Consider the following 27,376-nt stretch of genomic DNA (forward strand, 5'->3'; position numbering starts at 1 on the left):
ATCCCACCCCTAATTCTTGCTGCCTTTAGCCACCCTAGCAATTCTCTGCTATTCCACCCCCCCCAGAAAAAAATCCCAACAAAACCTGGCCAGCGCTTCATGGGGACAGACCTCCTCCACAGCGAGGGTAACTCCACTGCAACCAAGTCTAGCTGCATTTGCACACTTATCAAGGGAAAATCTCACCATAAAGGAAATGCCCACAGCAATCTTTTAAATGTCGTCATCTATATGTGATGAGATTTCAGTGTAAAGCAAGACTGAAAGAGTGTTTGGTAGAAATGATAAATTAGACAGCTGGGATAAGTAGCTGGTCTTGCGGTGAACCTTTGAAAATGGGACAGTCGTGAGTTAACCATGTCTTGGGAAGGTGGTGACCATTTCCTAGGCCAGTACTTGAGGCACAAGCAGGGCCCTGAGTCTGCTCTCTGATTCACTAAAACCAGAGACAGCAAGCCAGCAGCAAAGACTTTAACGGAAGAGCATAAACGGGCATGCTGACGTCCTCGTGAGACCTTGAAGTGACAGGACTGAAAAAATTCTGAGCAAGTCTCATCATATCTCAGTGGCTTTCACATTAAATTTACCTAGAAAAACATTCATCATATGTAGTCTGTTTTCCATGAAAATATTCACTGCCATGGCCTACACACCAATGGTTCCATATACGCTTCATGAAAAGGTTTCCTGTCTTTTCTTTCACATAGCTAAGGTCAAACTTCACGTTGTGCAAAGGAATACTGGCAATTTGTGAGACGACTGGAGGTGGGGAGATAAGGCCACGGGAAGGGAGAGAGTAGAACCAATTAGGAGCAGAAAGGAAGGGAGAAAAAAGGAGAGGAAGGAAGGAGAGAGAAAATGTAAACAAAAAGCACGGATGGCGAGCGACAGAAAGGAGCCGTGGTGAACGGAGCGCCTGAGCGGGGGCCCCCGCACCACTGTTTAGCACCCAGACGGCTCTCTGCCAGGAAGCTGTGACTTGCTTTCCCAGGAAACGAAGTAGAACGACATCTGTGTGTGAGGCCTTGCAAATTGCCGATGCTGGTATCAGAAGGCTCAGAACTCCAAACGAACTCCAGTTTTAGGAAATGTAAGAGACGAAAGCCTCTTCTCACACGACTGTGATGGACTCCTAACAGGGCACTCGACAGGAGTGTGAGCTCCCAACACTCTGGGGTGGACTGAGGCGTGCCACTTTCTCTCAGCTTCCTGTGCAGGCTCAGTTGCGTCCCACTCTTCTGCGACCCCATGGACTGCAGCCCGCCAGGTTCCTCTGTCCATGGGATTTCCCAGGCAAGAATACTGGAGTGGGTTGCCATTTCCTACTTCAAGGGATTTTCTAGACCCAGGGTTCAAACCCGCGTCTCTTGTGTTTCCTACACTGGCAGGTGGATTTCTTACCACTGGCTCCACCTGGGAAGCCCCATCAGCTTCTTGTGAAGTCACTCAGTCGTGTCCAATTCTTTGTGACCCCACGGACTGTAGCCTACCAAGCTCCTCCGTCCATAGGATTTTCCAGGCAAGAGTACTGGAGTGGGTTGTCATTTCCTTCTCCAGGGGATCTTCCCGACCCAGGGATCGAACCCCGGTCTTCCATGTTGCAGGCAGACGCTTTACCATCTAAGACACCAGGGAAGCCCCATCAGCTTCCCAGGGTGACCAAATACAGCAGAGAGCTCCTCATGCTGGCACTTAAGGGCCCCTTCATGGGGTCGCAGAGTCAGACACGACTGAGCGACTGAACTGAACTGAACTGAATCTGGGCCCATCCTGCCTTTCCGATTATGTCTTGCGGTCAGTCTTTTTACAGGCTCCATACATACAACTACGAAGCTCAAAGCCAACTTCCCCCAGACAATCTGCCATTGCTGGCCTTTGCTGTTCATTTGCTCAGTCGTGCCCAACTCTCTAGAATCTCATGGACTGCAGCACACACCGGGCTTCCCTGTCCTTCATTATCTCCCGGAGCTTGCTCAAACTCATGTCCCTTGAGTCAGTGATGCCATGCAACCATCTCATCCTCTGCTGTCCCCTTCTCCTCCTACCTTCAGTCTTTCCCAGCATCAGGGTCTTTTTCCAACGAGTCGAGTCTTCACATCAGGTGGCCAAAGTATTGGAGCTTCAGCCTCAGCATCAGTCCCTCCAACAGATATATTCAGGATTGATTTCCTTTAGGATTGATTGCTGGCCTTACCTCATGCTAAACTCTGTGACTCAAAGCTCTTCCTTTTGCAAGCAGCTATATATCCAAATCTCTAGCTTCCTTAAAAGCCACTCAAGCTCAAACACATCCCTTTCATAAATCCTAAAAAGCAGAGACTCTACTTTGCCAACAAAGGTCCGTCTCGTCAAGGCTATGTTTTTTCCAGTAGTCATGCATGGATGTGAGAGTTGGACTATAAAGAAAGTTGAGCACCGAAGAACTGATGCTTTTGAACTGTGTTGCTGGAGAGGACTCTTGACAGTCTCTTGGACTGCAAGGAGATCCAACCAGTCCATCCTAGAGGAGATCAGTCCTGACTGCTCACTGGAAGGAATGATGTTGAAGCTGAAACTCCAATACTTTGGCCACTGATTCGAAGAACTGACTCATTTGAAAAGACCCTGATGCTGGGAAAGATTGAAGGCAGGAGGAGAAGGGGATGACAGAGGATGAGATGGTTGGTGGCATCACCGACTCAATGGAGATGAGCTTGGGTAAGCTCCAGGAGTTGGTGATGGACAGGGAGGCCAGTCGTGCTGTTGTCCATGGAGTTGCAAAGAGTCGGACACAACTGAGCAGCTGAACTGAACCCACCACTTGACTTAGAGATCATGCCTTCATTACGTGAAATTCTTCTTTTTGGTATTTATCACCAAAATACCTTGTGCAATAGTTATTTCTTTAAAAAAAATAAGAGGGGTATTGAGATTAAGATTCATGTACCATAAATTTCATCATTTTAGAGTATACGATTCAGTGGCTTTTAGAATATTCATGGAATTTCATTAGCATCAGCAATATCCAACTTCAGAACATTTTCATCACCCTCAAAAGAAACTTGGAACCCATAAGAGATGAGTCCCCATTCTCCACTTTTCCCAGACACTGGCAACAACTAATCTACTTTCTGGGCTTCCCTGGTGGCCCAGGCCCATCCTGCCTTTCCGATTATGTCTTGCATTCAATCTTTTCACGGGCTTTGTACATACAGCTACTAAGCTCAAAGCCAACTTTCCCCCCAGACAATCTGCCATCACTGGCCTTTGTCGTTCAGTCTACTTTCTATTTCTACTGATTTGGCTAATTTGCCTATTGACTATAAATAGAATCATACCTGACTGGCTTCACTTGGCATATTGTGTCATGCGTCTGCACACCATTCCTTTTCATTGCTAAATACTATTCAGTTACATGGATACACCATATTTTGTCTGTCCATTCATAAGCTGAAGAACATTTCTGCTGGGTATAAAGGGAGTGGAATCAATGAATCACAAGGTAACTATAATACATGTTTAGCAGTTTGAGGCCCCAAGTGACTACACCATATTTCTTTTCTGCAAAAGGGTTATTTTTCCACCTCATTTCTTTTGAGGATAGCCATGATTCTAATGAAAGTGAAGTGGTATCTCACTGTGCTTTTGATTTGTATCTCTCTAATAACTAGCAGTGCTGAGCATTCTTTTCATGTGCTTCTTGACCAATTGTACTATCTTTCTTTGGAGAAATATCGATTCAAATTCTTAGCCAAATTTTATTAGAGTTTCTTTGATGGGGACCATTTTTAAAGTCCTTGTTGAATCTGCTACAATATTAATTCTGCCTTAAGTTTTGGTTTTTTTGGCTGCAAGGAACCATGAGGTCTTAGCTCCCTGACCAGGGATCAACCCTCACCACCCCCTCGCCACAGACACACACACTGGAAGGCGAAGTCTTAACCATTGGACCTTCAGGGAAATCCTGTCGGAAAAAAAAATTTTTTTAAACACTCTTTTGGCTGCGTTGGGTCTTAGTCGCTGCGTGTGCAATCTTCACTGCACTGGGGTCTTCTGTAGTGGCACATGGACTCTCTAGTTGTGGAGCAGGGGCTAAGTAATTGAGGCACACGGTTCTAGCTGCTCTGCCGTATGGGGGACCCTAGTTTCCCAACCAGGAATAGAAGCCGAGACCCCCTGCATTGCAAGGCAGATTCTTAGCCACTGAATCTGCCACGTGTTAAACTGGGTTATTTTTCTTTTTATTGTTGACCTGTTCAGACTTTTTTATATACTCTGGATTTAAGTTTCCTCAGTTCAGTTCAGTTCAGTCGCTCAGTCGTGTCCGACTCTCCACAACCCCATGAATCACAGCACGCCAGACCTCCCTGTCCATCACCAACTCCTGGAGTTCACTCAAACTCATGTCCACAGAGTCGGTGATGCCATCCAGCCATCTCATTCTCTGTCGTCCCCTTCTCCTCCCACCCCCAATCCCTCCCAGCATCAGACTCTTTTCCAGTGAGTCAACTCGACGCATGAGGTGGCCAAAGTACTGGAGTCCTTCCAATGACAGATATATAATTCTGCAAATATTTTCTCCCATTCTGTGGAGAAAATAACAGGTTTATTCTGATAAAATCATACATAACAAATCACTTCTCAGTGTCTGAAGACTGATTATGTCTTCTTCTAGTTTGATAGTTTCGGCCCTTACATTTAGGTCTACGATCCATCGTGAGGTGATTCTGAGGTGATTTTTGCATGTGGTGTGGGGTAAGGGTCCAAGTTCATTCTTCGCACGTAGAAATCCAGTTGTTCCAATACTTTGTTGAAAAGACTCTTCTTCCCCCAGCTGAACTCTAGAAATGACTATAAGGTAAAAAGGCTCATTTCTGAGTTCTCATTTCTATTTTGTTGATCTATATATTTTCCTTGTGAAAGTACTACACTTTTTAAAAAAAAGTGGACCATTTAAAACTCTTCATTGAATTTGTTACAATAATGTTTCTGTTTTATATTTTGATTTTTTTTTTTTTTTTTTTTTTGGGCCATGAGGCATGTGGAAACCCTGACAAGGGATCAAACCCACTCCCTGCTTTGGAAAGCAAAGTCTTAACCACTGGATCACCAGGGAAGTCCCTATACTGTCTTGATTACAGTAGCTTTGTAGTACGTTTTGAAACCAGCAAGTGTGCTCTTTCAGCTCTGTTCATCTTCAAGGTGATTTTCACTATTCTGGGTCCTGTGCCTTGCCATACGAATTTTAGAATCAGCTTGTGTAGTATAATTACTTAAAATTTTATTCTTTATCTCACTTGCTTTTACAGGGCAAGATACAGGTCAAACTATTTGCATTTGTCCATAGCACAGTGATGTGCACATAATAGATACCGACGACTCACTGGAAAAGACTCTGATGCTGGGAAAGGTTGGGGGCGGGAGGAGAAGGGGACGACGGAGAATGAGATGGCTGGATGGCATCACCGACTCTGTGGACATGAGTTTGAGTGTACTCCGGGAGTTGGTGATGGACAGGGAGGCCTGGCGTGCTGTGATTCATGGGGTCGCGGAGAGTCGGACACGACTGAGCGACTGAACTGAACTGAACTGAACTGATTAATTATGAAATGAAAGAATGAGAAAACACAACATCCAAAAGCCAACCAAGTTATTCATGTCTGAAATATCCAGAGAAAACTACAGCCCTGGTAGCTCAGCTGGTAAAGAATCTACCTGCAATGCAGGAGACCCAGTTTAATTCCTGGGTTGGGAAGATCGGCTGGAGAAGGGATAGGCTCCCCACTCTAGTATTATTGGGCTTCCCTGGTGGCTCAGAAGGTAAAGAATCTGCCTGCAATACAGGACACCTGGGTTTGATCCCCTGGAAAAGGGACTGGTTACTCACTCCAGTATTCTGGTCTGCAGAATTCCACGGAAAAAGGATCCTGGTGGGGCTACAGTCCATGGGGTCACAAAGAGTCAGACACATCTGCGCAACTTTCACTTTCATCCCAAATGAACCAAAAAAAAAAAAACCCATCTTCCCATCATTCACATTTTCCAAGTAATTTGAAACCCATCTCCATCAGCAATGCTTTAAATTCACAGTATTACAAATGTACTGAGCTCACACAATATACTCTGTATTCCCTACTGCTGCTGCTGCTGCTGCTAAGTCACTTCAGTCGTGTCCGACTCTGTGTGACCCCATAGACGGAACTATCTTACAAGAAATGCTTAGAATTTAAAAACTGGAGGTTGCCACTTAAAATTTTAGCACCTTCCTTAGACAGGCATTGAAATCTCAGAGCAATCTAAAATCCACGCACCTGATGCAAAACCCGAACAAACATATTGCACCTGTTGAGAGAGGCCAGGCACCAATTCACAGCCAAACAAGTTACAAGGGGATGTCCCTGATGGTCCAGCTGTTAAGAATCTGCCTTCCAACGCAGGGGACAGGGGTTTGAGCCCTAGCCAGAGAACTAAGATCCCACATGCCACAGGGTGGGGCAACTAAGTCTATGCATTCCAACGAAGAGCCCGGGCAGCTAAATAAATAAAGGTAAAAACAAAAGATTGCTGGGAGAAATATCAATAACCTCAGATATGCAGATGACACTACCCTTATGGCAGTAAGTGAAGAGGAACTCAAAAGCCTTTTGATGAAAGTGAAAGAGAAGAGTGAAAAGTTTGGCTTGAAGCTCAACATTCAGAAAACAAAGAACATGGCATCTGGTCCCATCACTTCACGGGAAATAGATGGGGAAACAGTGGAAACAGTGTCAGACTTTATTTTTGGGGGCTCCAAAATCACTGTGGATGCAGATTGCAGCCAGGAAATTAAAAGACGCTTACTCCTTGGAAGGAAAGTTATGACCAATCTAGATAGCATATTAAAAAGCAGAGACATTACTTTGCCAACCAAGGTCCATCTAGTCAAGGCTATGGTTTTTCCCGTGGTCATGTATGGATGTGAGAGTTGGACTGTGAAGAAAGCGGATCGCCGAAGAATTGATGCTTTTGAACTGTGGTGTTGGAGAAGACTCTTGAGAGTCCCTTGGACTGCAAGGAGATCCAACCAGTCCATTCTAAAGGAGATCAATCCTGGGTGTTCATTGGAAGGACTGATGCTAAAGCTGAAACTCCAATACTTTGGCCACCTCATACGTCAAGTTGACTCACTGGAAAAGACTCTGATGCTAGGAAGAACTGGGGGCGGGAGGAGACGGGGACGACAGAGAATGAGATGGCTGGATGGCATCACCAACTCGATGGACATGAGTTTGAGTGAACTCCGGGAGTTGGTGATGGAAAGGCCTGGCGTGCTGTGATTCATGGGGTCGCAAAGAGTCGGACACGACTGAGCGACTGAACTGAACTGAAAAACAAATGCATAAGAAGTTTGCTCTATACACTCACCATCACTTGTAAGCCATCAGAAGACCTAGGGAATCCATCAGCAAGCCTCTAGCTCTTTTCACGCTTTCTGAGCAAAAGCCCACCACATCCAGCTACTTAAGCCACGTCTAAACTAACGCCTAAGTGACAAGGCTTGACAAAGTGATCTCTCCATCCACACGAGGTCTCCTGACACTGCTCAGGACACAGACTTCCATTTCGGGGACTGCACACAGCTTACTCTAAGCTCTTAACTGATTACTAATATCTGCTGTCAGTCTTTCCTTACAGGAGAATGTGTTAAACAGCTATTTTAAAAAATCTGATTCAACCCATAATAAAAATAAGCATATGCAGAAAATAAAAGCGCGAACAAAAAATCATCGGTACTCCCATAGCATACTTATGCCCCTTTTCCTATTTTTTAAAATATATAGTATTTACATCCTTAACTTCATTTTAAACAGTCTCCCCTGAATAATACTGGCTTCTCATTATTCCCCTTCCCCAGAGAGGGGGAGAACTGCCAATTTCACACACACACACACCTCCACCCACCTCTACCTAGCTTTGCGGCTAGTAAGAGGGTATCCTTTAGCAGTGACAAACTCTGCCTGCATCCCTGCACGTTTTATTTTTTTAATTTACACTGATGACATTTTTTTCCCTTTAATACTGAAAAGAACAAAGAAAATATTAAAATGGTCCATGTGAAAATCAGACCTGCAGGGATATGACCCTGGAAAAGGTATAAAGTCAATTTTGGGGGTGAAGGAAATGCTCCAGGTCTTGTCCATGGCAGTGGTGGTCATACACAAGAGGACACACCCATCAAAACTCATTAAGCTGCACGTTTCTATGAGTGCATTTGACTACACATATACTGTACCTCAAAAGAGTTTTAAAAAAAAGTTAACCTTATTAACATGTTCCAAACATTACAGAAAGGTACAAAATGAAAAGCATAAAGTCCCTATTGCTCCCAACCCCTCTGCCTCAAAAAAGAAACAAAACAAAACCTTCAGCATTAGTTTCTTGTGTAGCCTTCTAGAGGGAAGAAAACAGCTTTACAATATGTGTTTCTGCTATGCTGTGCTTAGTCATGCAGTCATGTCTGACTCTTTGTGACCCCATAGACTACAGGCTGCCAGGCTCCTCTGTCCATGGGGATCCTCCAGGCAAGACTACTGGAGTGGGTTACCATGCCCTCCTCCAGGGGATCTTCCCAAACCAGGGATCGAAGGTCTCCTGCATTGCGGGCGGATTCTTGACCCTCTGAGCTATCAGGGAAGCCTGTCTCTTTGCTACCCCGAATACTTAAAAGACCCACCCAGGAATGATGGAGTCTAGGAGGAGGACAGTTACCCGCAGCTTCCTGGCTCCGTGCCCTCTGTCACTCCCAGGCCCCACAAAGGGCAGAAGAAGCTTGAGTTGAAATCCTCATTGTCAAACACCAGTGAGACGAGGTGCTAGGTCATATTTGGGTTTGGCTAACAGGTCCTAATGAGAAGAACTGACTCATTTGGAAAAGACCCTGATGCCGAGAATGACTGAGGTGGGAGGAGAAGGGGACGACAGAGGATGAGATGATTGGATGGCCTCACCGACTCAATGGATGTGAGTTTGAGCAAGCTCTGGGAGTTGCTGATGGACAGGGAGGCCTGGCGTGCTGCAGTCCTAGGGGTCGCAATGAGTCGGACACAACAGAGCGACTGAACTAAACAGGGCCTTACGCTCCCGTCCTCAGGAGGAGTAAAGGTACGCGCAGAGATGACATAAAAAGCCGCAGAGCAGGGCCTGTGGAAGCGCCTGGGCCTCCCTCCTCCCCGGGTGGGTGGGTCCCAGGACAGTGGCGGTGGCCCCACCTATTAGGTGCACCTGTACATGTCTAATTAGCCCCTCTGGCTGGTGGCGGGGGTCTGCTAGGGACCAGGAGTCAAGGGCCCTTTCGGAAGGAGAGTAAGTGTCCGTGGAAGTAAAAAACTTAAAAAGTATGCTCAAAGACCAGGATCCGCCTGGGGTTAACTTGACAGACTATGTACTTTGTCCCATAGGATGCCATCAAGAAGCCATTTTTACAGACTGAAGCCGAGTCGTCATTCTCAAAATGCCGAAAGTCCCTGGAGGTTGTCCTGCAGTGGACCTGGAATGGGGCTGGGGATTCTGACATGGCTTCCAAGGAGAGTCTGATGCACCAGATGTGGGAGCCCCTGGATTAGGCTGTCTTCCACTTAAAGACTCAAGGGCTCCAACTCTATACCCAGACCCACTGACACCTCCGGTCTATTCTCTGTGCAGCAGCCAAACCTGAAACCTGACCACATCCTGGCTCAGCTTGTGACTTTTCAAGGGCTTTCTGTGGTCCCTGGGTACATGGCCTGTGAGGTCCTGCCTCCCCTGCTATCCCCAATCCCTCCACAGAAATGACTGCTCCCTCCCAGCCTAGGAGGTTGTGTAGGAGGGCCTGTCCCAGCGTCACATGGAAACGGTGGCGGGGGGACTATGCAGAGGAGCAACATTTATTACACAACATCCCTGTAACATCCCCGGGGGTTCAGCGGTGAAGAATCCGCCTGCCAATGCAGGAGACGCAAGTTTGATCCCTGGGTGGGGAAGATCCCCTGGAGAAGGAATTGGCAACCCACTCCAGTGTTACTGCCTGGGAGATCTCATGGTCAGAAGAGTCAGGTGGGCCACAGTCCACGGAGTCACAAAGAGTCAGACACGACTGAGTGACTAGACAACAACATCCAGGTGTCTGGCTCTGTGGAGTGTTTTCACATACTCCCCTCACGGTGGTCTCACTACCATCCTGTGGCCCCCATCGTATTCCAGACAAAGAAATCGAGGCTAAGGGAGTGGCTTGGCTTGCCCAAGATTCCACAACCACCAAGTAGCAAAGCCAGGGATCTGAGTTCTGTTCTTTCTCTCCAAAGTGTAGGGGGAAAGCTGAAAAGCAAGGAGAAGGAAGAAAGAAACAGACCAGAGGATCTAAGAAACAAAGAAACAGACACCCTCCCCAAACCAAAAACTCAATATGAAGATGGCTGCTATCAGGGTCTGAGTGGATTATACTATCCTTGGTCATTTATGCCCAATTGGCCACAAAATAAATAGATCAGGAACAGGAAGGGGTCCCATCCATTGGGCCACCTCTGGTGGTATTTACACCTAAGCTGAGTTAAAAGCAGCGTGGAGCCCCAAGCCCACCTCGCCTGGATGGGAAGTGAGGATCCAAGGCCAGAAACAAATAGAAACAGCTGCTCTGAGAAGGCACAGCTGCAGCCACAGTGGGGACCTGCTCTCACCTCACACTGGGTTCCAGCAGGCCTGGCAATACTTCTGGAGCTTGGAGTTTGTGTAAGTAAGAACTAAATCCAAACTCCGCGAGGCTCTTGGATATTGAAACGAGTCTTAACCAAATTCAATGCCAAAACAGAGTTTAGCAATTTTGAAATCCTAGGTGCACCACAGAGGTCTTTGTTTTGGACAATGGCTCCAACTACCACCACTGAGCCACCGCTCACTCTCAAATAGAGGCCACCGAGGAGCAGAGGCAGCAAGCTGGAAATGAGCCAGCATCGTCCTTGGAAAAAGTGCAGGATGGGACTAATCCCTCCAGCCCTTCCCTACACACTCACTGCTTCCGGAGTTTTATGAGATTCCTTGTAACCTCCTTTTTAGGAGGGTAGATAAGCTCCCACTTTACTGTTTTAATGAAAAGTGAAAGAAGGGACTTCCCTGGTGGTCCAGTGGTTAAGAATCCACCTTGCAATGTAGGGGAAAGTGGGTTCAGTCCCTGGTCAGGGAACTAGGATTCTTCACATGTGTGTGCCTGACTCTTTGTGACCCCATGGACTGTAGCCCACCAGGGGATTCTCCAGGCAAGAGTACTGGAGAGGGTTGCCATGCCCTTCTTGGGTGTGCTAGTATTTAGAAACTATAATTTAACCTGTAGATTAATACCAGTGTATTATTATGCCCGTTCCAGTAATTTAAAATAAGAAGTTCAGAAAGGATCTGTTACATGCCCAAGGTCACACTGACAAGTGGCAAGAACTTCCTCAAACCCCTTTTGTCAAATGAGCTGATGAAAATGAAATGAAGAGGCAAAGTTGGGATTCTAAGTGGATTTGTATGATCATCGAGCCTTCAGGTTCCCTGCCATGTGGGCCTCCCACACAGGACAGCCTTATCAGGTGAGTGAAACTTGTGGGGCATGAGTGACCTCCTTCAACCGATGAAATTATACCCAAGCTGGAACTTCCCTGGTGGTCCCAGTGGTGAAGAATCTGCCTTCCAATATAGGGATGAGGGTTCGATCGCTGGTCTGGGAAGGTCCCACCTGCCATGGGGCAACTAGGCCTAGGCACCACAGCTACGGAGTCTGTGCTCTAGAGCCCGGGAGCCACAGCCACGGAGCCCACAGGCCCGAAAGCTTGCAACAAGAGAAACGACTGCAGTGAGAAGCCCACGTACTGCAACTAGAGAGCAGCCCTTGCAGCAACGAAGGCCGAGCACAGCCAAATATAAACTAAATTAAAAAAAAATACAGAAACCTTATTAAAAGGTAATGGCCTGAGAATCTGTGGGGCACAGCCTGTGCAGACAGGCCGAGGTGAGGCTAGAGCCCACAGCTCTAGCTCAGCTTTCGTCTTGGTGGGGAGATTTCCCAGGCTGGTCCTTCCCTGGGTCCTGCCCTAGTTTGGGCTTTGTCCTAGTTTTCTGAAATTAGCTAAAAGAAAGAACTCAAGAGCCCCAGAGAACCATGGGGTTGGCAAGACCAAATCCCTAGGAGGGGCACGCCCATCCAGGGTCTTCACTGAGCAGTGCCTGAGGACTGAGAGTGCCTTCGCACAGACACTGAAAAGGCGAACAGCCTCGTCCACAATCGGAGGACAGCAGGGCCGCTGCACTCACGGCCATGGCGTCACCACAGCGCCTTTCACTCTCCGCGGGGCGTCCAGTCAGGTGACCAGGAGCTACACCGGCTGCAAGCTTCCGTCACATCTCTGTCTCAGCGGTCTGCACACTGCCTAGCAGCGTCGGGGGTGGCCTCTCCATGTGATAACTCCTGAACTGCGCCTCCCACCAAAGAACCAGAAAAGGAGCGGTCTGGCCTCACAGAGCTCAGTCGTGACCCCAGAAGCCAGGAAAAAGACAACCGTCTTTAAAAAATAAAATTAATAAAAGATCCCACTCGTCGAGCAGCAGAGGGAACGACAGTATGCTAAGATCGACAGTGACAAAGTTCTCTCTAGAAAAGAAGCTAGACTCCAAAGAGCAGGTACCACATCACTGCTTTTCAGAAAGTTCAAAATGAGACAGAAGTTTCCTGAGGTATTCAGAGTCAAGAGGTGCTTGTCTCTGTGTGGGAAGGAAGCCATGATAACTGGAAGAAGCATGAAAGGGGCTGTGGGGGTGCTTGACAAGATTTCATTTTGATGTGCTGTGCTGGGTACACACGTGGTATTCATTCTATGATAATCCAAGTTGTACACTGCATGATCTGCGTGACAGTGTGCATTTTATATGTGGATAAAATGACAAATTAAAAACACATTACAGACAGAAAGGGGTTTATACTCATGGCCGTCTGCTTGTAGAATCCCATCTATATACAATGGGCTGGAGGCTTTTTAAAAAGCACAAACCCATAAGCCTATTTTCTCAACTTCAAATGCTTTCTTCACGGTTTTCAGATGCAGTAAGAGGTTTGGGGTTTTTTTTCTCCCCCCAGGCTGGGTATCACTGAATTTCAGGGCCTTCATGAAGGCTTTTCCTACACTTGGCCAATCTCTGGATGAGCCAAATCTTGCCTGGGGGCCCACAGAGAGATAGACTAAGTCACCCCCAGACCTCCCAGGTCTGACCCCAGGGAAAGCAGAGACAGGAGAGCAGGAAGTGAAGCAAGCTTCCCCGATTATACAACATACTGGCTGGTGGGTGGGTGGCCTTGGGATTCTCCATTCGAGGACTATCACTTTTCTACTATATCGCATTCCATGGGGACCAATTAATAAACGCTCTCCTTTAGGGAATAGAGAAAACTGAGCCCAGGGACGTCACGGGCTGCCGTCTGCATACAGAGCACACAAAGGGGCTTGGGAGTTCCTCTCCAACAGGAAGTCATTTGTCTGGGAGAGCCAGGAAGGGGGCAGTGGCGGTGCTGAGTCTGCACTCCACACAGCCCAGTATTTTCATGGAAATGACAGTCTCCTAGTCAAAGCACGGTTGCATACATGGACTCACTCCACTTCCAAAAGGAAAAAAACAAAAAGGGAAGAAATTTAAAGCCTCTAAATAGGGACCACACAACCCTGAATAATCGTAAAGTTCCTTCTCCACTGTCTTTTTTAGAAAGTGGCTAAAAATAAAGGCTTGACACTTGAAATAATGTAAGCAGGCAGTCACCCGCACGCACTGGGCCTTTCCCATATATGGCTGCGTTACCCTTCAGCCTTTGAAAAGGCCAAATGAAGAGATGGCCAACAACCAAAATAATCCTTCAGACGTTTGAAAATGAGGAGAAAGAAGTGGAAGAGAGGGTGACTGACAAACAATCGCCAGGCTCCGTGGGGGTGAGTAACACTGAGGAGGATTAGTTGCCATAGTACTTGAAAAACACAGGCACGCATTTTGACATGGGACCCCTTCTATAAAGACTCTTGTTTTGCCCTCTGGCCTCACCACCGAGAAAACTACAACTGTGGTAATTTAACATCAAGGACTTCAAGATGGAAACTGATGTGGGGGCATGACTGAAAATTTAATTAAGCCCCTTCTCAGCATGAAATCTATAAAGGAGGTGAGGGCACACCTCAAGGTCAGCGACTTGTGAAAAGGGACGAGGGTGGGGATTCACGTGAGCGCGTCCCTAGCAGAGGTCGGCTCTGGAAGGTTGCTTCCTCATCATGGGGCTCACCGCAGGGTCTGCTGAGTCCTACCTGAGGTGTTTCTGCAGAAAAGGTTAACCCATTCGTGTCACATAAATGCCCTCCTGAACGAGGGAGGCTGGAAAAGTCACATTTGCGTGGTGGTTCATGGTTCACAAAGCCTCATCATTTTAAGACAATTCTGGACACGAAGTCAGCACCTGGTGTGGACACTGGGGCTCGGGGAGTTGAGACTGTGACGGGCGACTTGTGCAAGTGGCCCAGAGTGGTGACTTGAGTGAAAGGAGAAGACTCTTGAGAGTCCCTTAGACTGCAAAGAGATCACACCAGTCCATCCTAAAGAAAATCAACCCTGAATATTCACTGGAAGGACTGATGCTGAAGCTCCAATACTTTGGCCACCTGATGCGAAGAGCCGGCTCACTGGAAAAGACCCTGATGCTGGGAAAGATGGAGGGCAGGAGGAGAAGGGGGCGACAGAGGGTGAGATGGTTGGACAGCACCAAATCAACGAACGAGAACCAGAGCAGACAGCTGGAGACAGCAGAGGACAGAGGAGGCCAGTGTGCTGCAACCTGTGGGGTCGCAAAGAGTCAGACATGACTGAGTGACTGAACACCAACTCCCAACGTGCCGGCCAGGGCCGCTTCCACTCAAAAGACCTCAGACACAGCCCTGGTCAGAGCGCCATGCTGAGCTTTGGATTTCAGCATACCCACTACCTCTCTCCATGAAAGCGGACAAGTAACTTCCTGTCTTCTGATGCAGACCCTCAACCAGAAAACGACAGGGCAGGTGTACGGAGGCAGAGAGAAAGGCGAATGAGGTTGGCGTGAGTCACCCTGCTCTCTGAACCCATCTGCGGGTCTGTCTTCCCGGCCCCCCAGACAGACTGTCGGGCACGCGCACTGCTGCCCTCATGAGACGGCCCTCCTGCTACAGGGTGAAATAGACACACGCACGGAACTCAGAGCGATGACTTCCAAGACCAGAAAAACTCCCAAAGCATGGTCACAAAAACCGGAGCAGAGGGCGCACAAACTTAACTTTTTCACTCTTTCACTCTCTATGGGATGGGCCTTCCCTAGGAAGCCTCAGATTCTTTTTCCGAAAAGACGTCGCACTTTTTGGTGGCACTGTGCACTTCTAATGATCTTACTGTGCAAGCCCGGAAAGGCTGCTCTTTGGCTAAGGAGTCGATAATAATAACAAACAGCAGCAACACGGCTGGCAGCATCATTCACTGAGGGCTGTGACACTCTAGGTGCTGTCGCCGAGGCCTTTCTATACCCCACCTCTCATCTCTGCCGCTACCAGCCGAGGTTGGTGTTCTTGCCCATTTTACAGATAAGAAAACTAAGGCTCCAAGTTCGGTGACATGGCCAACAAAGGCCACCTTAATAACTGCAGGGTTGGGATTGACGCTGCTGTCTGGTTGGCTCCAGAGCCCGTTCTCTCCCGTTCTGCTCCATCCTGAAGCCCTGAGTCAACACGAGAAATGCTAAATGGAGACTGGATAGTACTGTTCGTCCAGGGTTTCTTCTCGTCACCATTCTGCAGCCCGGGATCCCCTCCCGGTGCTCATAAAGCACTGCCACTGAAATTCCAAAGAAGCAGGAGCGCCTGGAGGGTGGAGGAGAGGGGGGCTGGGAGGATGGCACGGTAAGGTGACCCCCAAATACTTTCCTGCTGCACCACCGGGATGGGGCCTGGAGCTGTGGCTTCACTTCCAGTCACTCACCTGGTGAGGCACGAGGCCGAGGGACGTGGGCGGCTCATTCATGCGGTCGTCACTGCTGCTGGCGATGGCGTAGCCCCTGAGAAAGGGAAACAGATGAGCTGCTCATCTCAGAGAAGTTCATGTCTAATTCCCGTGAGGATGATCTAGAGGAGGTCCGCGGAAGATTTATAAGGATAACCGAAACACCCTTTGCTAGGTGGCATAAGCCAGGGAAACAAAAAAAACATACACAAAAAACCTAATTTTTCTGGGAGGAAGGTAGAAGAATAGTTAAAAAAAAAAAAGCCTGTGTTTTGAAGTTAGAAAGACCAGCGCTTGTGGCCACAGGCTATTTGCCGATAAATATTAGTTCTCGTTGTCTGAAAGAGTCTAGGGGATGCACCTGCTACTGCATGGAGGAAGGAGAAAGAAAACTGATGAATTAATGCGGCAGAACGGATGTGCTCCACCCCAAACCACAGTGTGGAGTCTCCTCACGTCACAGGAGACAAGCGACACAGGCCCTGGTTCTGGCCCACTGCAGCAAAGGTGGCCGAGTGGCCGATGTGGGGTTGGTGTCAAGGACTCGCAGTCAGCTCTCAAAGATTTTATCCCAAATGCTTCCTGTCCAGGGGCCACAAGAAAACCCAGGTGCCAGGGAGATGACAAAGATGAGAGGAAGACAAAAAAGCTGCTTGTCTCCATTCAACTCGGAAGCAGCTATACTGTTACGTATGCTACCGACACTGCACAGAGGCCGTCTTTTCAAGCACACAGAACTCTGAGTTATACAGTAAATGGAATACGCATGTCGATTTCTAACAACTGGAAAAACAAACCTTTCAAAAATCCACTTCTTCCATGTCAGTATTACAAATAGTGTGTCTTAGCAGAGTGCTTAAAGACAGAGTTTGCAGCCAAACTGGGCTGAGCTAAATTCCAGGGTTACTGCTCAGCAGCTACGTGAATTTCAGCAACATAGTTATCTTGGATATGCCTCTGTTTCCCCATCAAAAGTGGGACAGAAAGAAAGAAAGAAAACGGGACAGATAACAGTTCTTTCCTAATGTTTGCTATGAGGATTAAATGAACTACTGTTTGTAACGTGCTTAGAATAAAGCCTAACACAATATAAGTACTATGTCAGTGTTGAAAATATATAAGATAAGTCACAGTGTGTCTGTCACAGAGTCAGCTGTAAACGAGTTTGGCTCCAGTCTGACTTTACCATGCAACATGGACAGCACTGCCCCCAGCAGGTATTGAGAGACTCTTAAACTGCTGATTAATCTTCATCTTCTTTCCTTTGTTGTCTTTCCTTTCCTTTTTTTTTTTTGTTAACATTACTGACTCTTTTGAAATTAGTTTTTGTCTCACTTTTCTTTGCTAGATGAAAGATGAGTCACTTCTACTGTTTGTAAGTCATAAAGGAAGACCTTCCTTGCATGGAGCAGCAGGGTCTCTGGACCACAGCTGTGCTAGTTTCTGCATCCATGACGTGACACAGACACAATGTGCTGCGCAGAGCCTACCAAGAGGCCCACGGCCAAGTCGGAACAAAGCACATCAGCCTACTGCGTTCCCTCCTCTCACAAGCAGGCCTGATGCTGTAAGTGCTTGATAAATTAAAAAGCTGAATACACTGAAAACTATAACTCGTGTGACATTGGTAGACTAGGTGGTTAGGACCAGCCCTCCCATCGAGAAGACACAGCAAAGCTAGACAAAGTATAAAAAAAAAAAAACCTGTGTTTGAAAGCATCGAAGAGTTCCCAAGGCAGGGGAGAATTACAGAGCCTAGGTATGCGAGAGGAGGGAAGCCCACAGAGGCAACCTAGGCATTTGCAAGGGGAGGTTCACCCGGAAAGCAACTGCCAGTCTCCAAAAGCAGTGGCCATTGGATCAGAATCTGAACAGTGATCCTGACTGACTCATGGGGCTGATGATACAGTCTAGAGCTGAGGTCTGCCCATAGGGAGGAACCATAGAGAATATCCCAGGCTTCGAGTTGGGATCATGGCGGGGTTACATCCTCAGACTAAGGGAGAGCCTGAAAACAGACAAGTGCTAACTGGATAAGATGGCCTAGGATGGCAGTCCACTTGGCCCAGCAGTTTGCCAGGAGGAAATGGAAATCACAACATCCATATAATTTTTCACATAATGGCCAGTAGTCAGTCAAATAACCAAGCAAATTCAGGAATTGAGGAAATTTAAATACTTACTGGATTTAAATACTTATTAAGACACAAAATTTAAATATTAGGGAACTGCCTTTGTTTTTACATGTAAAGACAGTGGAGATACATACCAAATAGATAAATTTTTATGACTGAAGTACTATGTCTTGGATTTGCTTTAAAGTAAGTCAGTGGAAGACGAAAAAACATGGACAATAGTACAGATAAATGATGACCGGTCATGTGTTGGTAATTACTGAAAATGGATGGTGCATACAAAGGAGTTTTTATACATACACAAATGGCGTCTGTGTATGTATACACATAACATATATCTTTTTTCATATATGTTTTATTTTTCCATAATAAAAAGGCTTTGTTTTAAAAAAAACAGGTATATGAAGAGATAAAAACAATAGACAAGAGGAGCACACTCATAGGAGATCTCACATTAATGGGCCTATCTGATAAAAATCAAAAGGAAAACATGATTAAATGTTTTCAAAGAATAAAAAAAAAATCACAATTTCAGCAGAGAACAGGAAATGTGTAAAATAAGATCAAATTATTTCTAGAAATTCTAGAACTGAAACATATAACAATGAAATTCAAAACTCAGTGGATAGTTTAACAAACAGACATGGAAGAAGAGAGAAGCAGTAAACTGGAAGATAAGCCAAAAAGCAAACAGCCAGACTGAAGCGAGGAAAGACACAATGATGGGGAACACAGAAAAGAGCATCATCGGGTTCTAACACGCAGCTGGGGACTCAAAAGGAAAGACTCGAGACAGAGGCAGAAGCAATGCTTTAGGAGACAATGGCGGAAAAGTTTCCATAGCGGGTGAAAAATGTCAAGCCATGGATTCAAGAGGCACTGGAAAGCACAATCAGAATAAACACAGAGATAGGCATATAATAATAATACAGAATTAGGTAAATATTTCCAAATCCTGAACACCAAAGACAATGAGAAAATCATAAAAGCAACTGAGGGCAGGGGAAGGGGGAGAAAATCCAACCGTACCAAAGGAGAAGCAATGAGATAAACACCTTGCTCCTCAACAAGGATAACGGCAGCCAGAGACAACAGGATTATGTTCTCAACATGCTAGAAGGCAAGTTATGACCAACCTAGACAGCATATTAAAAGGCAGAGACGTTACTTTGCCAACAAAGGTCCGTCTAGTCAAGGCTACGGTTTTACCAGTGGTCATGTATGGATGTGAGAGTTGGACTGTAAAGAAAGCTGAGTGCAGAAGAATTGATGCTTCTGAACCGTGGTGTTGGAGAAGACTCTTGAGAGTCCCATGGACTGCAAGGAGATCCAACCAGTCCACCCTAAAGGAGATCAGTCCTCAGTGTTCATTGGAAGGACTGATGTTGAAACTGAAACTCCAATACTTTGGCCACCTGACATGAAGAACTGACTCAATGGAAAAAACCGTGATGCTGGGGAAGATTGAAGGCAGGAGGAGAAGGGGACGACAGAGGATGACATCGTTGGATGGCATCACCGACTCAATGGACATGAGTTTGGGTGGACTCCAGGAGTTGGTGATGGACAGGGAGGCCGGCTGTGCTGCAGTCCATGGGATCACAAAGAGTTGGACACGACTGAGCGACCAAACTGAACTGAACCAGTCTAGAATTCTGTACATGGCAAAAATATTTTTCAGCATAAAGATAAAACAAAGGCAATTTTTAGACAAACAAAAACTAAAACATCTTTGCCACTGGTGTTTCTAAAGGAAATGATAAAGGGTATTCTTTCCGCAGAATGAAAATGACCTAGGATAGAAGCTCAAGGACATGGAAAGCAAAGTCAAAAACTGGAAAATAATAGCAAAATTAAATGAATCCAACTATGTAACAATAACAGTATCTTCTAGGGTTTAAATACATAGAGAATTTTTTTAAATGAGTGTGCAGACACTGCTGGGTGCCTGCCCAATGTCCATTCTCCTTTCCTGTGTCATCATAGTTTCATTCAGAGGCAATGTGCCCAGCCGAAGAACTACATTTGTCCATCTTCCTTGCAGTTATAAGGGCAAGGTCAAGTTATATACGAGTTTCAGAATCAATGCATAAGTCTTCCTGGAGATCCATTTAAAGGGGGTCAGCCTCGGGGACTCCCCTGGAGGTCCAGTGGTTAAGACTCCATACTTCCACTGCAGGAGACACAGATTCAATCCCTGCTTAGGAACTAAGATCCCACATGCTGCAGAACATGGCCAAAAAAAGCGGGGTGGTGGGGGAGAGCCTCAGCTGAGCACAACTTGCATCCTTTGGTCATTCCTTTCTTCTTAACTGTAACACAGAAGCAACCCTGAAGGCAGAGCACTCATCCTGTGACCACAATAGGACAAGCCTAAGGAAGAAAGCCAAGAGTGGCTGAGTGAATGATAAAGAAACACAGCCTCTGATGGTACATGGGAACCCGTCTGGGTGCCTGCCTCTGAGCTTTTTGCTGCATGAGAAAAATAAAGCCTTGCCTGTCTGGCTAAGTCACTGAAGATGGATCTGTTATATACAGTCAAATCCAACTTCTATCATATGTGATTCATGTACTGCCTTTCAAATGCTTAGAGCTAAGAAGATCAAAAATAATACACTAACAGAATGAAAGCAGGAAGGTCCTAAAGCCCCTATGAAAATTTTTATCCTTCCTTATCATCAATTACCAAACAACCCTAGGAGAGTTCAATTCTACAAGGATGCAGACACAGCTCCAAAGATCACATGACAAGTTTACCAGTCCAGAGGCTTGAACCAGGTTTTTGTTTAATCTTGTTTTTTGAGAGTGGAAAGAACAATTCTCAGAAAAATGTCCGATTGAGAAAAGGCCAAGGGAGATACAGAAGCTGTCTTTGTTTCAACAGCCATCTCTAAACGGGAAACTCACCCTTCTGGATGCTGTAAAACAGAAACCATCAACTCCACCGCCAGGGCTCCTGCGATCATGGCTAGTCCCGGACGACTCACAGTGCACTGCTGGTCCAAGGTCCGGTCTCTGGTTGACTATGGAGAAACAGTCATGGACGTGAATGCAAAGTTCTGTTCCACCCAAGGCAAGTTGTCAGGAGCATGCAACTCCTCCACGATAAAGCTCTATCGCACAGCCAGATGCTCACTGTTGGCAGAGATCAGTCAGCCTCACATAATACCATGTCTTGTGAATACCAAGAAAAGCAAAATATGCCTGTTAGGTAACTAAATGAGGTAATACTCTAAAAACCCTCGCGTGCCCCGGAGACACTGGTAAGTGGGGCACGGCTGTCCACAGTCGATGACGCCAAGCAAGGCCCACGAGGGATAATGCCACCGCCCCAAATGAGACGACTTTTCTCTTGTTAGAAGACAATATTTTAAACAGTCCTAAAGGAAAGAGCTGGGTCTCTTTCCCCTAGTGGGTAAGATGGCTGTAGGAGATACTTGGAACAACAAAAAAATCCACTTACATCCCCTGGAGCCACCACATCATTGCAGAAGTAGCAGCCAAGTTTGTAGCCAGGGATGTTGGCAAACAGCGATGAGCCCAGGAGGTCGGCAGACGCCATGGGGTAGCTGGGACACAAGTCCCCGGCTCCCTGATGCCTGGGCTTCTTCAGGCCGTGTCTCATGACAACGAAGGTGTCAAATCCCAAGGCAGCATTGATGACCAGCTGTGAGTTCCAAGGTATAAAAGACCAGAGTTAAGAGACACTTACATTTTGGGCCATGGCTAACTTCATATTGGGTCAACTTAAAAAATCTGTTTCATAAGAAGTGTTTGTATTCGACTATAATTAGATTCTATAAGCTAATGTTGGTATTCGACCCTGAATATTCATTGGAAGGACTGATGCTGAAGCTCCAATACTTTGGCCACCTGATGTGAAGAGCCGACTCATCAGAAAAGACCCTGATGCTGGGAAAGATTGAAGGCAGGAGGTGAAGCAGGTGACAGAGGCTGAGATGGTTAGATAGCACCGGTGACTCAGTAGACAGGAATATGAGCAAACTCTGGGAGACAGTGACAGACAGGGAAGCCTGGCATCATGCAGTCCATGCAGTCACAAAGAACTAGGCATAGCTTAGCAACTCAACAACAACGTCAGTAACAGCTACCCAAGCCTGAGGGCTTACTAAGTGCAAAAGACTTGACAAGAGCTTAACATAAATTATCTCTCTTGGTTTTATTTAAAACTCCCAGCAAACATTTCTTATTTACAGAAGAAGATGCTGAAAGTAGGAGAGCTTATTTCTACAACTTGCCCAAGGCTGCTTAGCTGGTAACAGGGAAGGTATATAAAACTGTCTCCAGAGTTCTCAAAGCCATTCTCTGCAGCATTAAGCTGCTGTTTGTCGCTTCTACAGAGATTTTTTTTCATAAATCTCATAGATTTTTTTTCACGTTATAGAATTCACCCTTCACACAGGTTTTCAAGGAAAGCTTCTTCTCATTTATAATAACTTCTGTTAGTCATAAATTCACTTATTCTCCCAAATGTCTGTTTACATAGAACACTGAAAAAAATAAAAGAAAACCACACCGGAAAAGAAGACAAAAAATCACTCAGAACCTCACAGCCCCAACAATTATAACAACAGTTCGAGGTGTTCATTATTTTCTCTCTCGCCCATCCCCCTCCTCTCTTTCTGCCTTTCTCTTGCCACCCCCATTCTTTGATAAACAGACATTGGATGTCTTCATATACGTAAACGTAATTGACGTAAGATATGTATCTTATTTAACGACGTAGTATTCTCCATCATGTTAAAATTCTTTGACAGCATAACCATGAGCGGTTACATGCTATTCGATCACGGGTATGCATCCTGACTTACTGAACCATTCATTCTTTTGGCCGTTCAAGTTGTCACTGGCCCAACCTGGTGAATGAGCCGGGGTCTGCGTCCTCTGGGAGCTCACGTCCCACTGTGAGCAGAGTGGCCCCGCCAGTGCCTGGGGCTTGCAGGGTAACGTCTGGGTTGCATACGGTGCGTGAGGCAGACGGTCTGCGGAAAAGGCCCTTGGCCTCGGGGCAGCAGGCCACACAAACACCCTCCGCTCCGGAGGCGGGGGCGGACTGGGGGCACTTCGCCCTGCGAGATGGGACCCACGCTCTACCTTTCTCTTGCTCGCGGCAATGACAGCAGGCAACCACCGGCTCTCCCGGGTGTCCATCAACAGGAAGACGACATCGTGGCCATCGATGAGCTGCTCCAGCTGTTCCACGTCCCTGCGGGCCTGCTCCAGGGTGACGCTGGAGAAGTTCACAGGGTGCCCCGGCATTGGGATGCTCATGTTGAACCCTCTGGCATTCTGGGGACACACCCAGAGAGGGGGGCTTCTGAGGCAAAGGGACGGGTGGGATCTCGGAGCCCACATCTCCCCGTCCCCTTGAGCATGTGGGGTCTTACAGCCTGACACCTCCCCATCATGACCACGCTGCCTCAGCCTTCTGCCAGCTGAGCTCCCCACCTTCTTCACTTCTGTGACCCAGACCACCTGTCCTGCCATCTCGGGTCCCTAAGGCTGTACAGGGCAGCAGAGACACACGGATCTAGCTCCAAAGTGGCAGGGGGTGGGAGGGAGGCACTTTCCGTGTGGACAAAATGAACACTGGACAGAACTGTGTACCTTTGCCTCTTTCCTACAACCTGGGGCCAAGGAATGTCATGACAATGCCCTCGGCTTCCCCAAGGCCCTCGGTCGAGCTGGGCTGTCTCTCCACTTGTCCCCAGATTGCCTTTCACTCTTTTTAGTGTGGAACACTTCCAAATGGGATGTCACAACAGAAATAATTTAACAAATTCACCTAAGTTTAGGATGGCTGATGGTCTTGCCTTAATTTTCTCAGGGGCCATATGCATTAAAAACAAACAAAACCCTCAAAACCGAAAAACTCTCCTTGCTGACAAACCAGAAAACCAGACTTAGGAATGTGTAGGTATTAGCCTGGTGGGGCTGCTGGGTGACAGCAGACTGTTGTGCCAAAGTGAAGCTTCATTTCCTGTCCAAAAGCAGGAGCTGTCCAGTGACCTGGGTTCTTAGGACTCAGGACTTTTCATGGGGCCTTTAGAAGAACTCTGTAACTTAACTTGTGTCCCCTGCTGGCTCCACAATGTGTTGGCAGATGAACTGTGAGTCACATATGCATGTCAGTGAAGCCAGGGACACTGACCTTCCCCAGAAAACAAAGTGTTCTAGAATCACAAACTCCACCCTCAATCCCCTGCATAGTACCTGCCACAGGGAAGCGTGTGAAAACACCAGCTTTTTCATTTGTCAAAACCCCTCACATACCGCAAAAACAGCTCAGGGGACACAGCAGTAGGTCCCTTTACAGAGTAAAATCTATTTTGTAAATGGATGCTATTTTCTTCGTTAAACCTAATATCTGGAATTCAAGAAAGGCACAATAGTAATACCAGCAAAAATTTCAAAAAGAATTGAGCAGGGGGAAAAAAAGGTTGCAGGAAAAGATGCCAGGCAGAAAGGACTTCAGTGAGAAGGAAGGTTTAAAACAAGTCCCTTTTAACAAGGACACCACAAAGACACCTCTCAGGACCTCACAGTTCACTCACTCACTCATCCATTCAGTACTGTGTATCTGCTGCATACCTAATACTGGAATGAACAGTAAGAAAACCAACAACCACCGTAATAACAACAATGATACCTTACTGTCATATTACAATTGACAATGTGTTTTAAATGATGGTTGCTCGATCCACAAAGTTATTGCCTGGGAATTTTAATGATACCAAGATTAAAGTGTAATTACTCAACCCCAATTCTGACCTTCTGAATAATTCAGACCCTCACCCCCATCTACTTGGCTAAGCTGAATGAATCTCTGCTTGCTAAAAGCCCCAGCCATTGAGCAGCCTATGGAGGAACACTGGCTCCCGGCCCACCATTGATGCCCACAAGTCTGAGGCTGGAATTCACAAGCTGCAGCACAGTAGTTTTCAGGCTTGGCTGTACATCAGAACCACCTCAAGAGTTGTTTAGATTCCTAATGCCCAGGCTCTTCCCCAGACCATTTCAACTGGAGTCTCTGAGAGCGAGCCCAGGGATGGATATTTTCTCAAACTCTCCACATGACTCAAACGTGCAGCCAGGGTGCGCGATAACTTACAGCAAGTGAAGTACATGGACGGACCTCGCATGTCCAATTTGACGTATTTTGACAAGCTGCAGATTAACCACTGCACACGCCCCTCAAGGCATCGACTGTTATCCCAGGCAACACTCTCATACCCTTTCACAGTCAATCCCTAGGACCTCTACCCCCAGAGTGTGAGAGCTGTGGGTGCCCCTCACCCTCCCACCATTTAGCACTGTCAGTCTTCTAATTTTAGTCATTTCAGTGTGTGTGCAAGGATATGTCTTCATGGGCCTGATTCACATCCTATGATGACTACTGATGGTGTTGGGCACGACATGTGTTCACTGGGCACACACAGACCTTCCCTAGGAAGCTGTGCTGGCCCAGCCCTTCAGTCCCTTAAAAAAAAAAAAATTGTTTGCCTATCTTATTACTGGGTGGCAGAAGTTGTTCACGTATCCTGGATATAGGCTGTTTGCCAAATACATGTCCTGCGAGTAGTTTTAGTTTGGGCCAGGCTTTGTTCTCTTATCGGCATCTTTCGAGAAGCAGAAATTTTAAATTTCGATGAAGTCCTGTTCATCCACTTTCTCACTTATGATCAGTATTTCCACGGTCCTAGGAGTCTCTGCCATCACAGGATCACCAGGCTGCTCTCTTCTAGAAGCGCTCTAGTTCCAGCTTTTATGTTTAGTTCTGTGGCCTCACTGGGGTGTCACCTAAGGGCTCAGAGCGGCCAGTGAGGTCTCTCGCTTCTGGATGGCTGGGACTCCGGTGCCTCGCAGCCTGCCCGCAGCAGACTCACGGTGCTCCCTGCCCAGATTACAGGGTCCTGCCCTGAGAAGGTGCGAAGCCCCCAGGTGCTGCTGCCCAGACCCTCTTCTGGAACTCCTCTGCACGGCTCGCACAGGTCTGATACTCTGTCCTAAAGTTTCAGCTGCCTGGCTGCTCTGCATTCTCATCTCTGTTTCCTCAGCTCATCGAGCCCAACAATACCTCCTTGGGCTCCCCGTGGGCTCTGCCACGAGCTAAAAAGTGCCTCCGTGCAACAAACTGGGACAAACACTTACTGAGCCCACAGACTCTCACTGCCTGCTGGCCAGCATCTGCTGAGTCACTTTACACAACCCGGGTGCAAAACTGGCAGATGCACCTGATGGAGAGCCAGTCCATCAGGCACTCACCAGGGTTGGAAAGAGACGTCCAGAAATGGGTTTTAAAACCCTCACTGTGGCTCTATAACCCTACATTTTATTGCCTCACCTCTGGGGGAAGGAGGAAATGGTAACCTCAAGTGGTTACTTGATTGATTCAAGGTCAGTTGTTTTCCTATTCAATGAATTCAACCCCAGAATTACGCATATTATTTGTGGCTGAGACGTTCTTTTCACGTCTTCTTCACTCAGACTAGCCTCCTGTCCGGGGCCTGGTGTTAGGAAGGTGATGAGGCAGTATCTGTTGAATGAAAAACTACACTAAATTGAACATACAAACAGAATCATGTAAGCTTGGCTAGCCAGTAAGTGAAATGGCTTCACAAGTTCTTTTCACGAATTTGATGCATTGCACTAGAACTCAGGTGGGTTCAGTGTTATCTATTATTTTTAAAACTTAATTAAATTACTTTTGGCTGTGCTGGGTCTTTGCTGCTGCACGGGCTTTTCTCTAGTAGCAGAGAGCAGGGGCTACTCTTCGTGTTGGTGTGTGGGCTTCTCTTACGACAGAGCACAGGCGCTAGGGCACACGGGCTCAGCAGTTATGGTGCAGGAGCTTAGCTGCTTCGCAGCATGTGGGATCTTTCCAGAGCAGGGATCAAACCCGTGCCTCTTGCTTTGGCAGGAGGATTCTTCACCACTGAGCCACCAGGGAAGCTCCTGTGTTACCTATTGTTCCTTAGAAGGCGTGAGGGATAAAAGAATACAAGACCAGGCTCCCCACAGGAAGGACTGCATAGTCCAACAGGGAAAAGGCAGTAACATGCCTCAGGTGTGGGGGAACACGCTTGATCCTGGTGGGCGGATGCGTTCAAGAAAAGGGGAACCTGAACTCTAAGGCCCAGCATGAGCTGGCCCTTGCTGATGCCCTAGCTCCGAGTCTGTCTTTCCTGACCCCGTGCCGC

General features: G+C 47.0%; 1 protein-coding gene across 12 annotated transcripts in view; it reads right to left on the bottom strand.

The window, feature by feature from the left end:
- Nucleotides 1-27,376, bottom strand: part of ATG7 (autophagy related 7) — a 259,273-nt gene that overhangs the window by 172,156 nt on the left and 59,741 nt on the right. For all 12 annotated transcript variants that reach the window (XM_055413573.2, XM_088831925.1, XM_088831919.1 and 9 more), the window contains 4 exons: nucleotides 23,271-23,465; nucleotides 21,619-21,822; nucleotides 21,063-21,178; nucleotides 16,000-16,075 (listed from right to left, as the gene is read on the bottom strand). In XM_055413573.2, the coding sequence (XP_055269548.2) occupies nucleotides 16,000-16,075; nucleotides 21,063-21,178; nucleotides 21,619-21,822; nucleotides 23,271-23,465 (591 nt within the window). The remainder of the gene's footprint in view (nucleotides 1-15,999; nucleotides 16,076-21,062; nucleotides 21,179-21,618; nucleotides 21,823-23,270; nucleotides 23,466-27,376) is intronic.

The sequence above is a fragment of the Moschus berezovskii genome, chromosome 24 (genome assembly GCF_049115385.1).
Source record: "Moschus berezovskii isolate FMDL1 chromosome 24, NW_MosBer_1.0, whole genome shotgun sequence".
In the NCBI taxonomy this organism is placed as follows: domain Eukaryota; kingdom Metazoa; phylum Chordata; class Mammalia; order Artiodactyla; family Moschidae; genus Moschus; species Moschus berezovskii.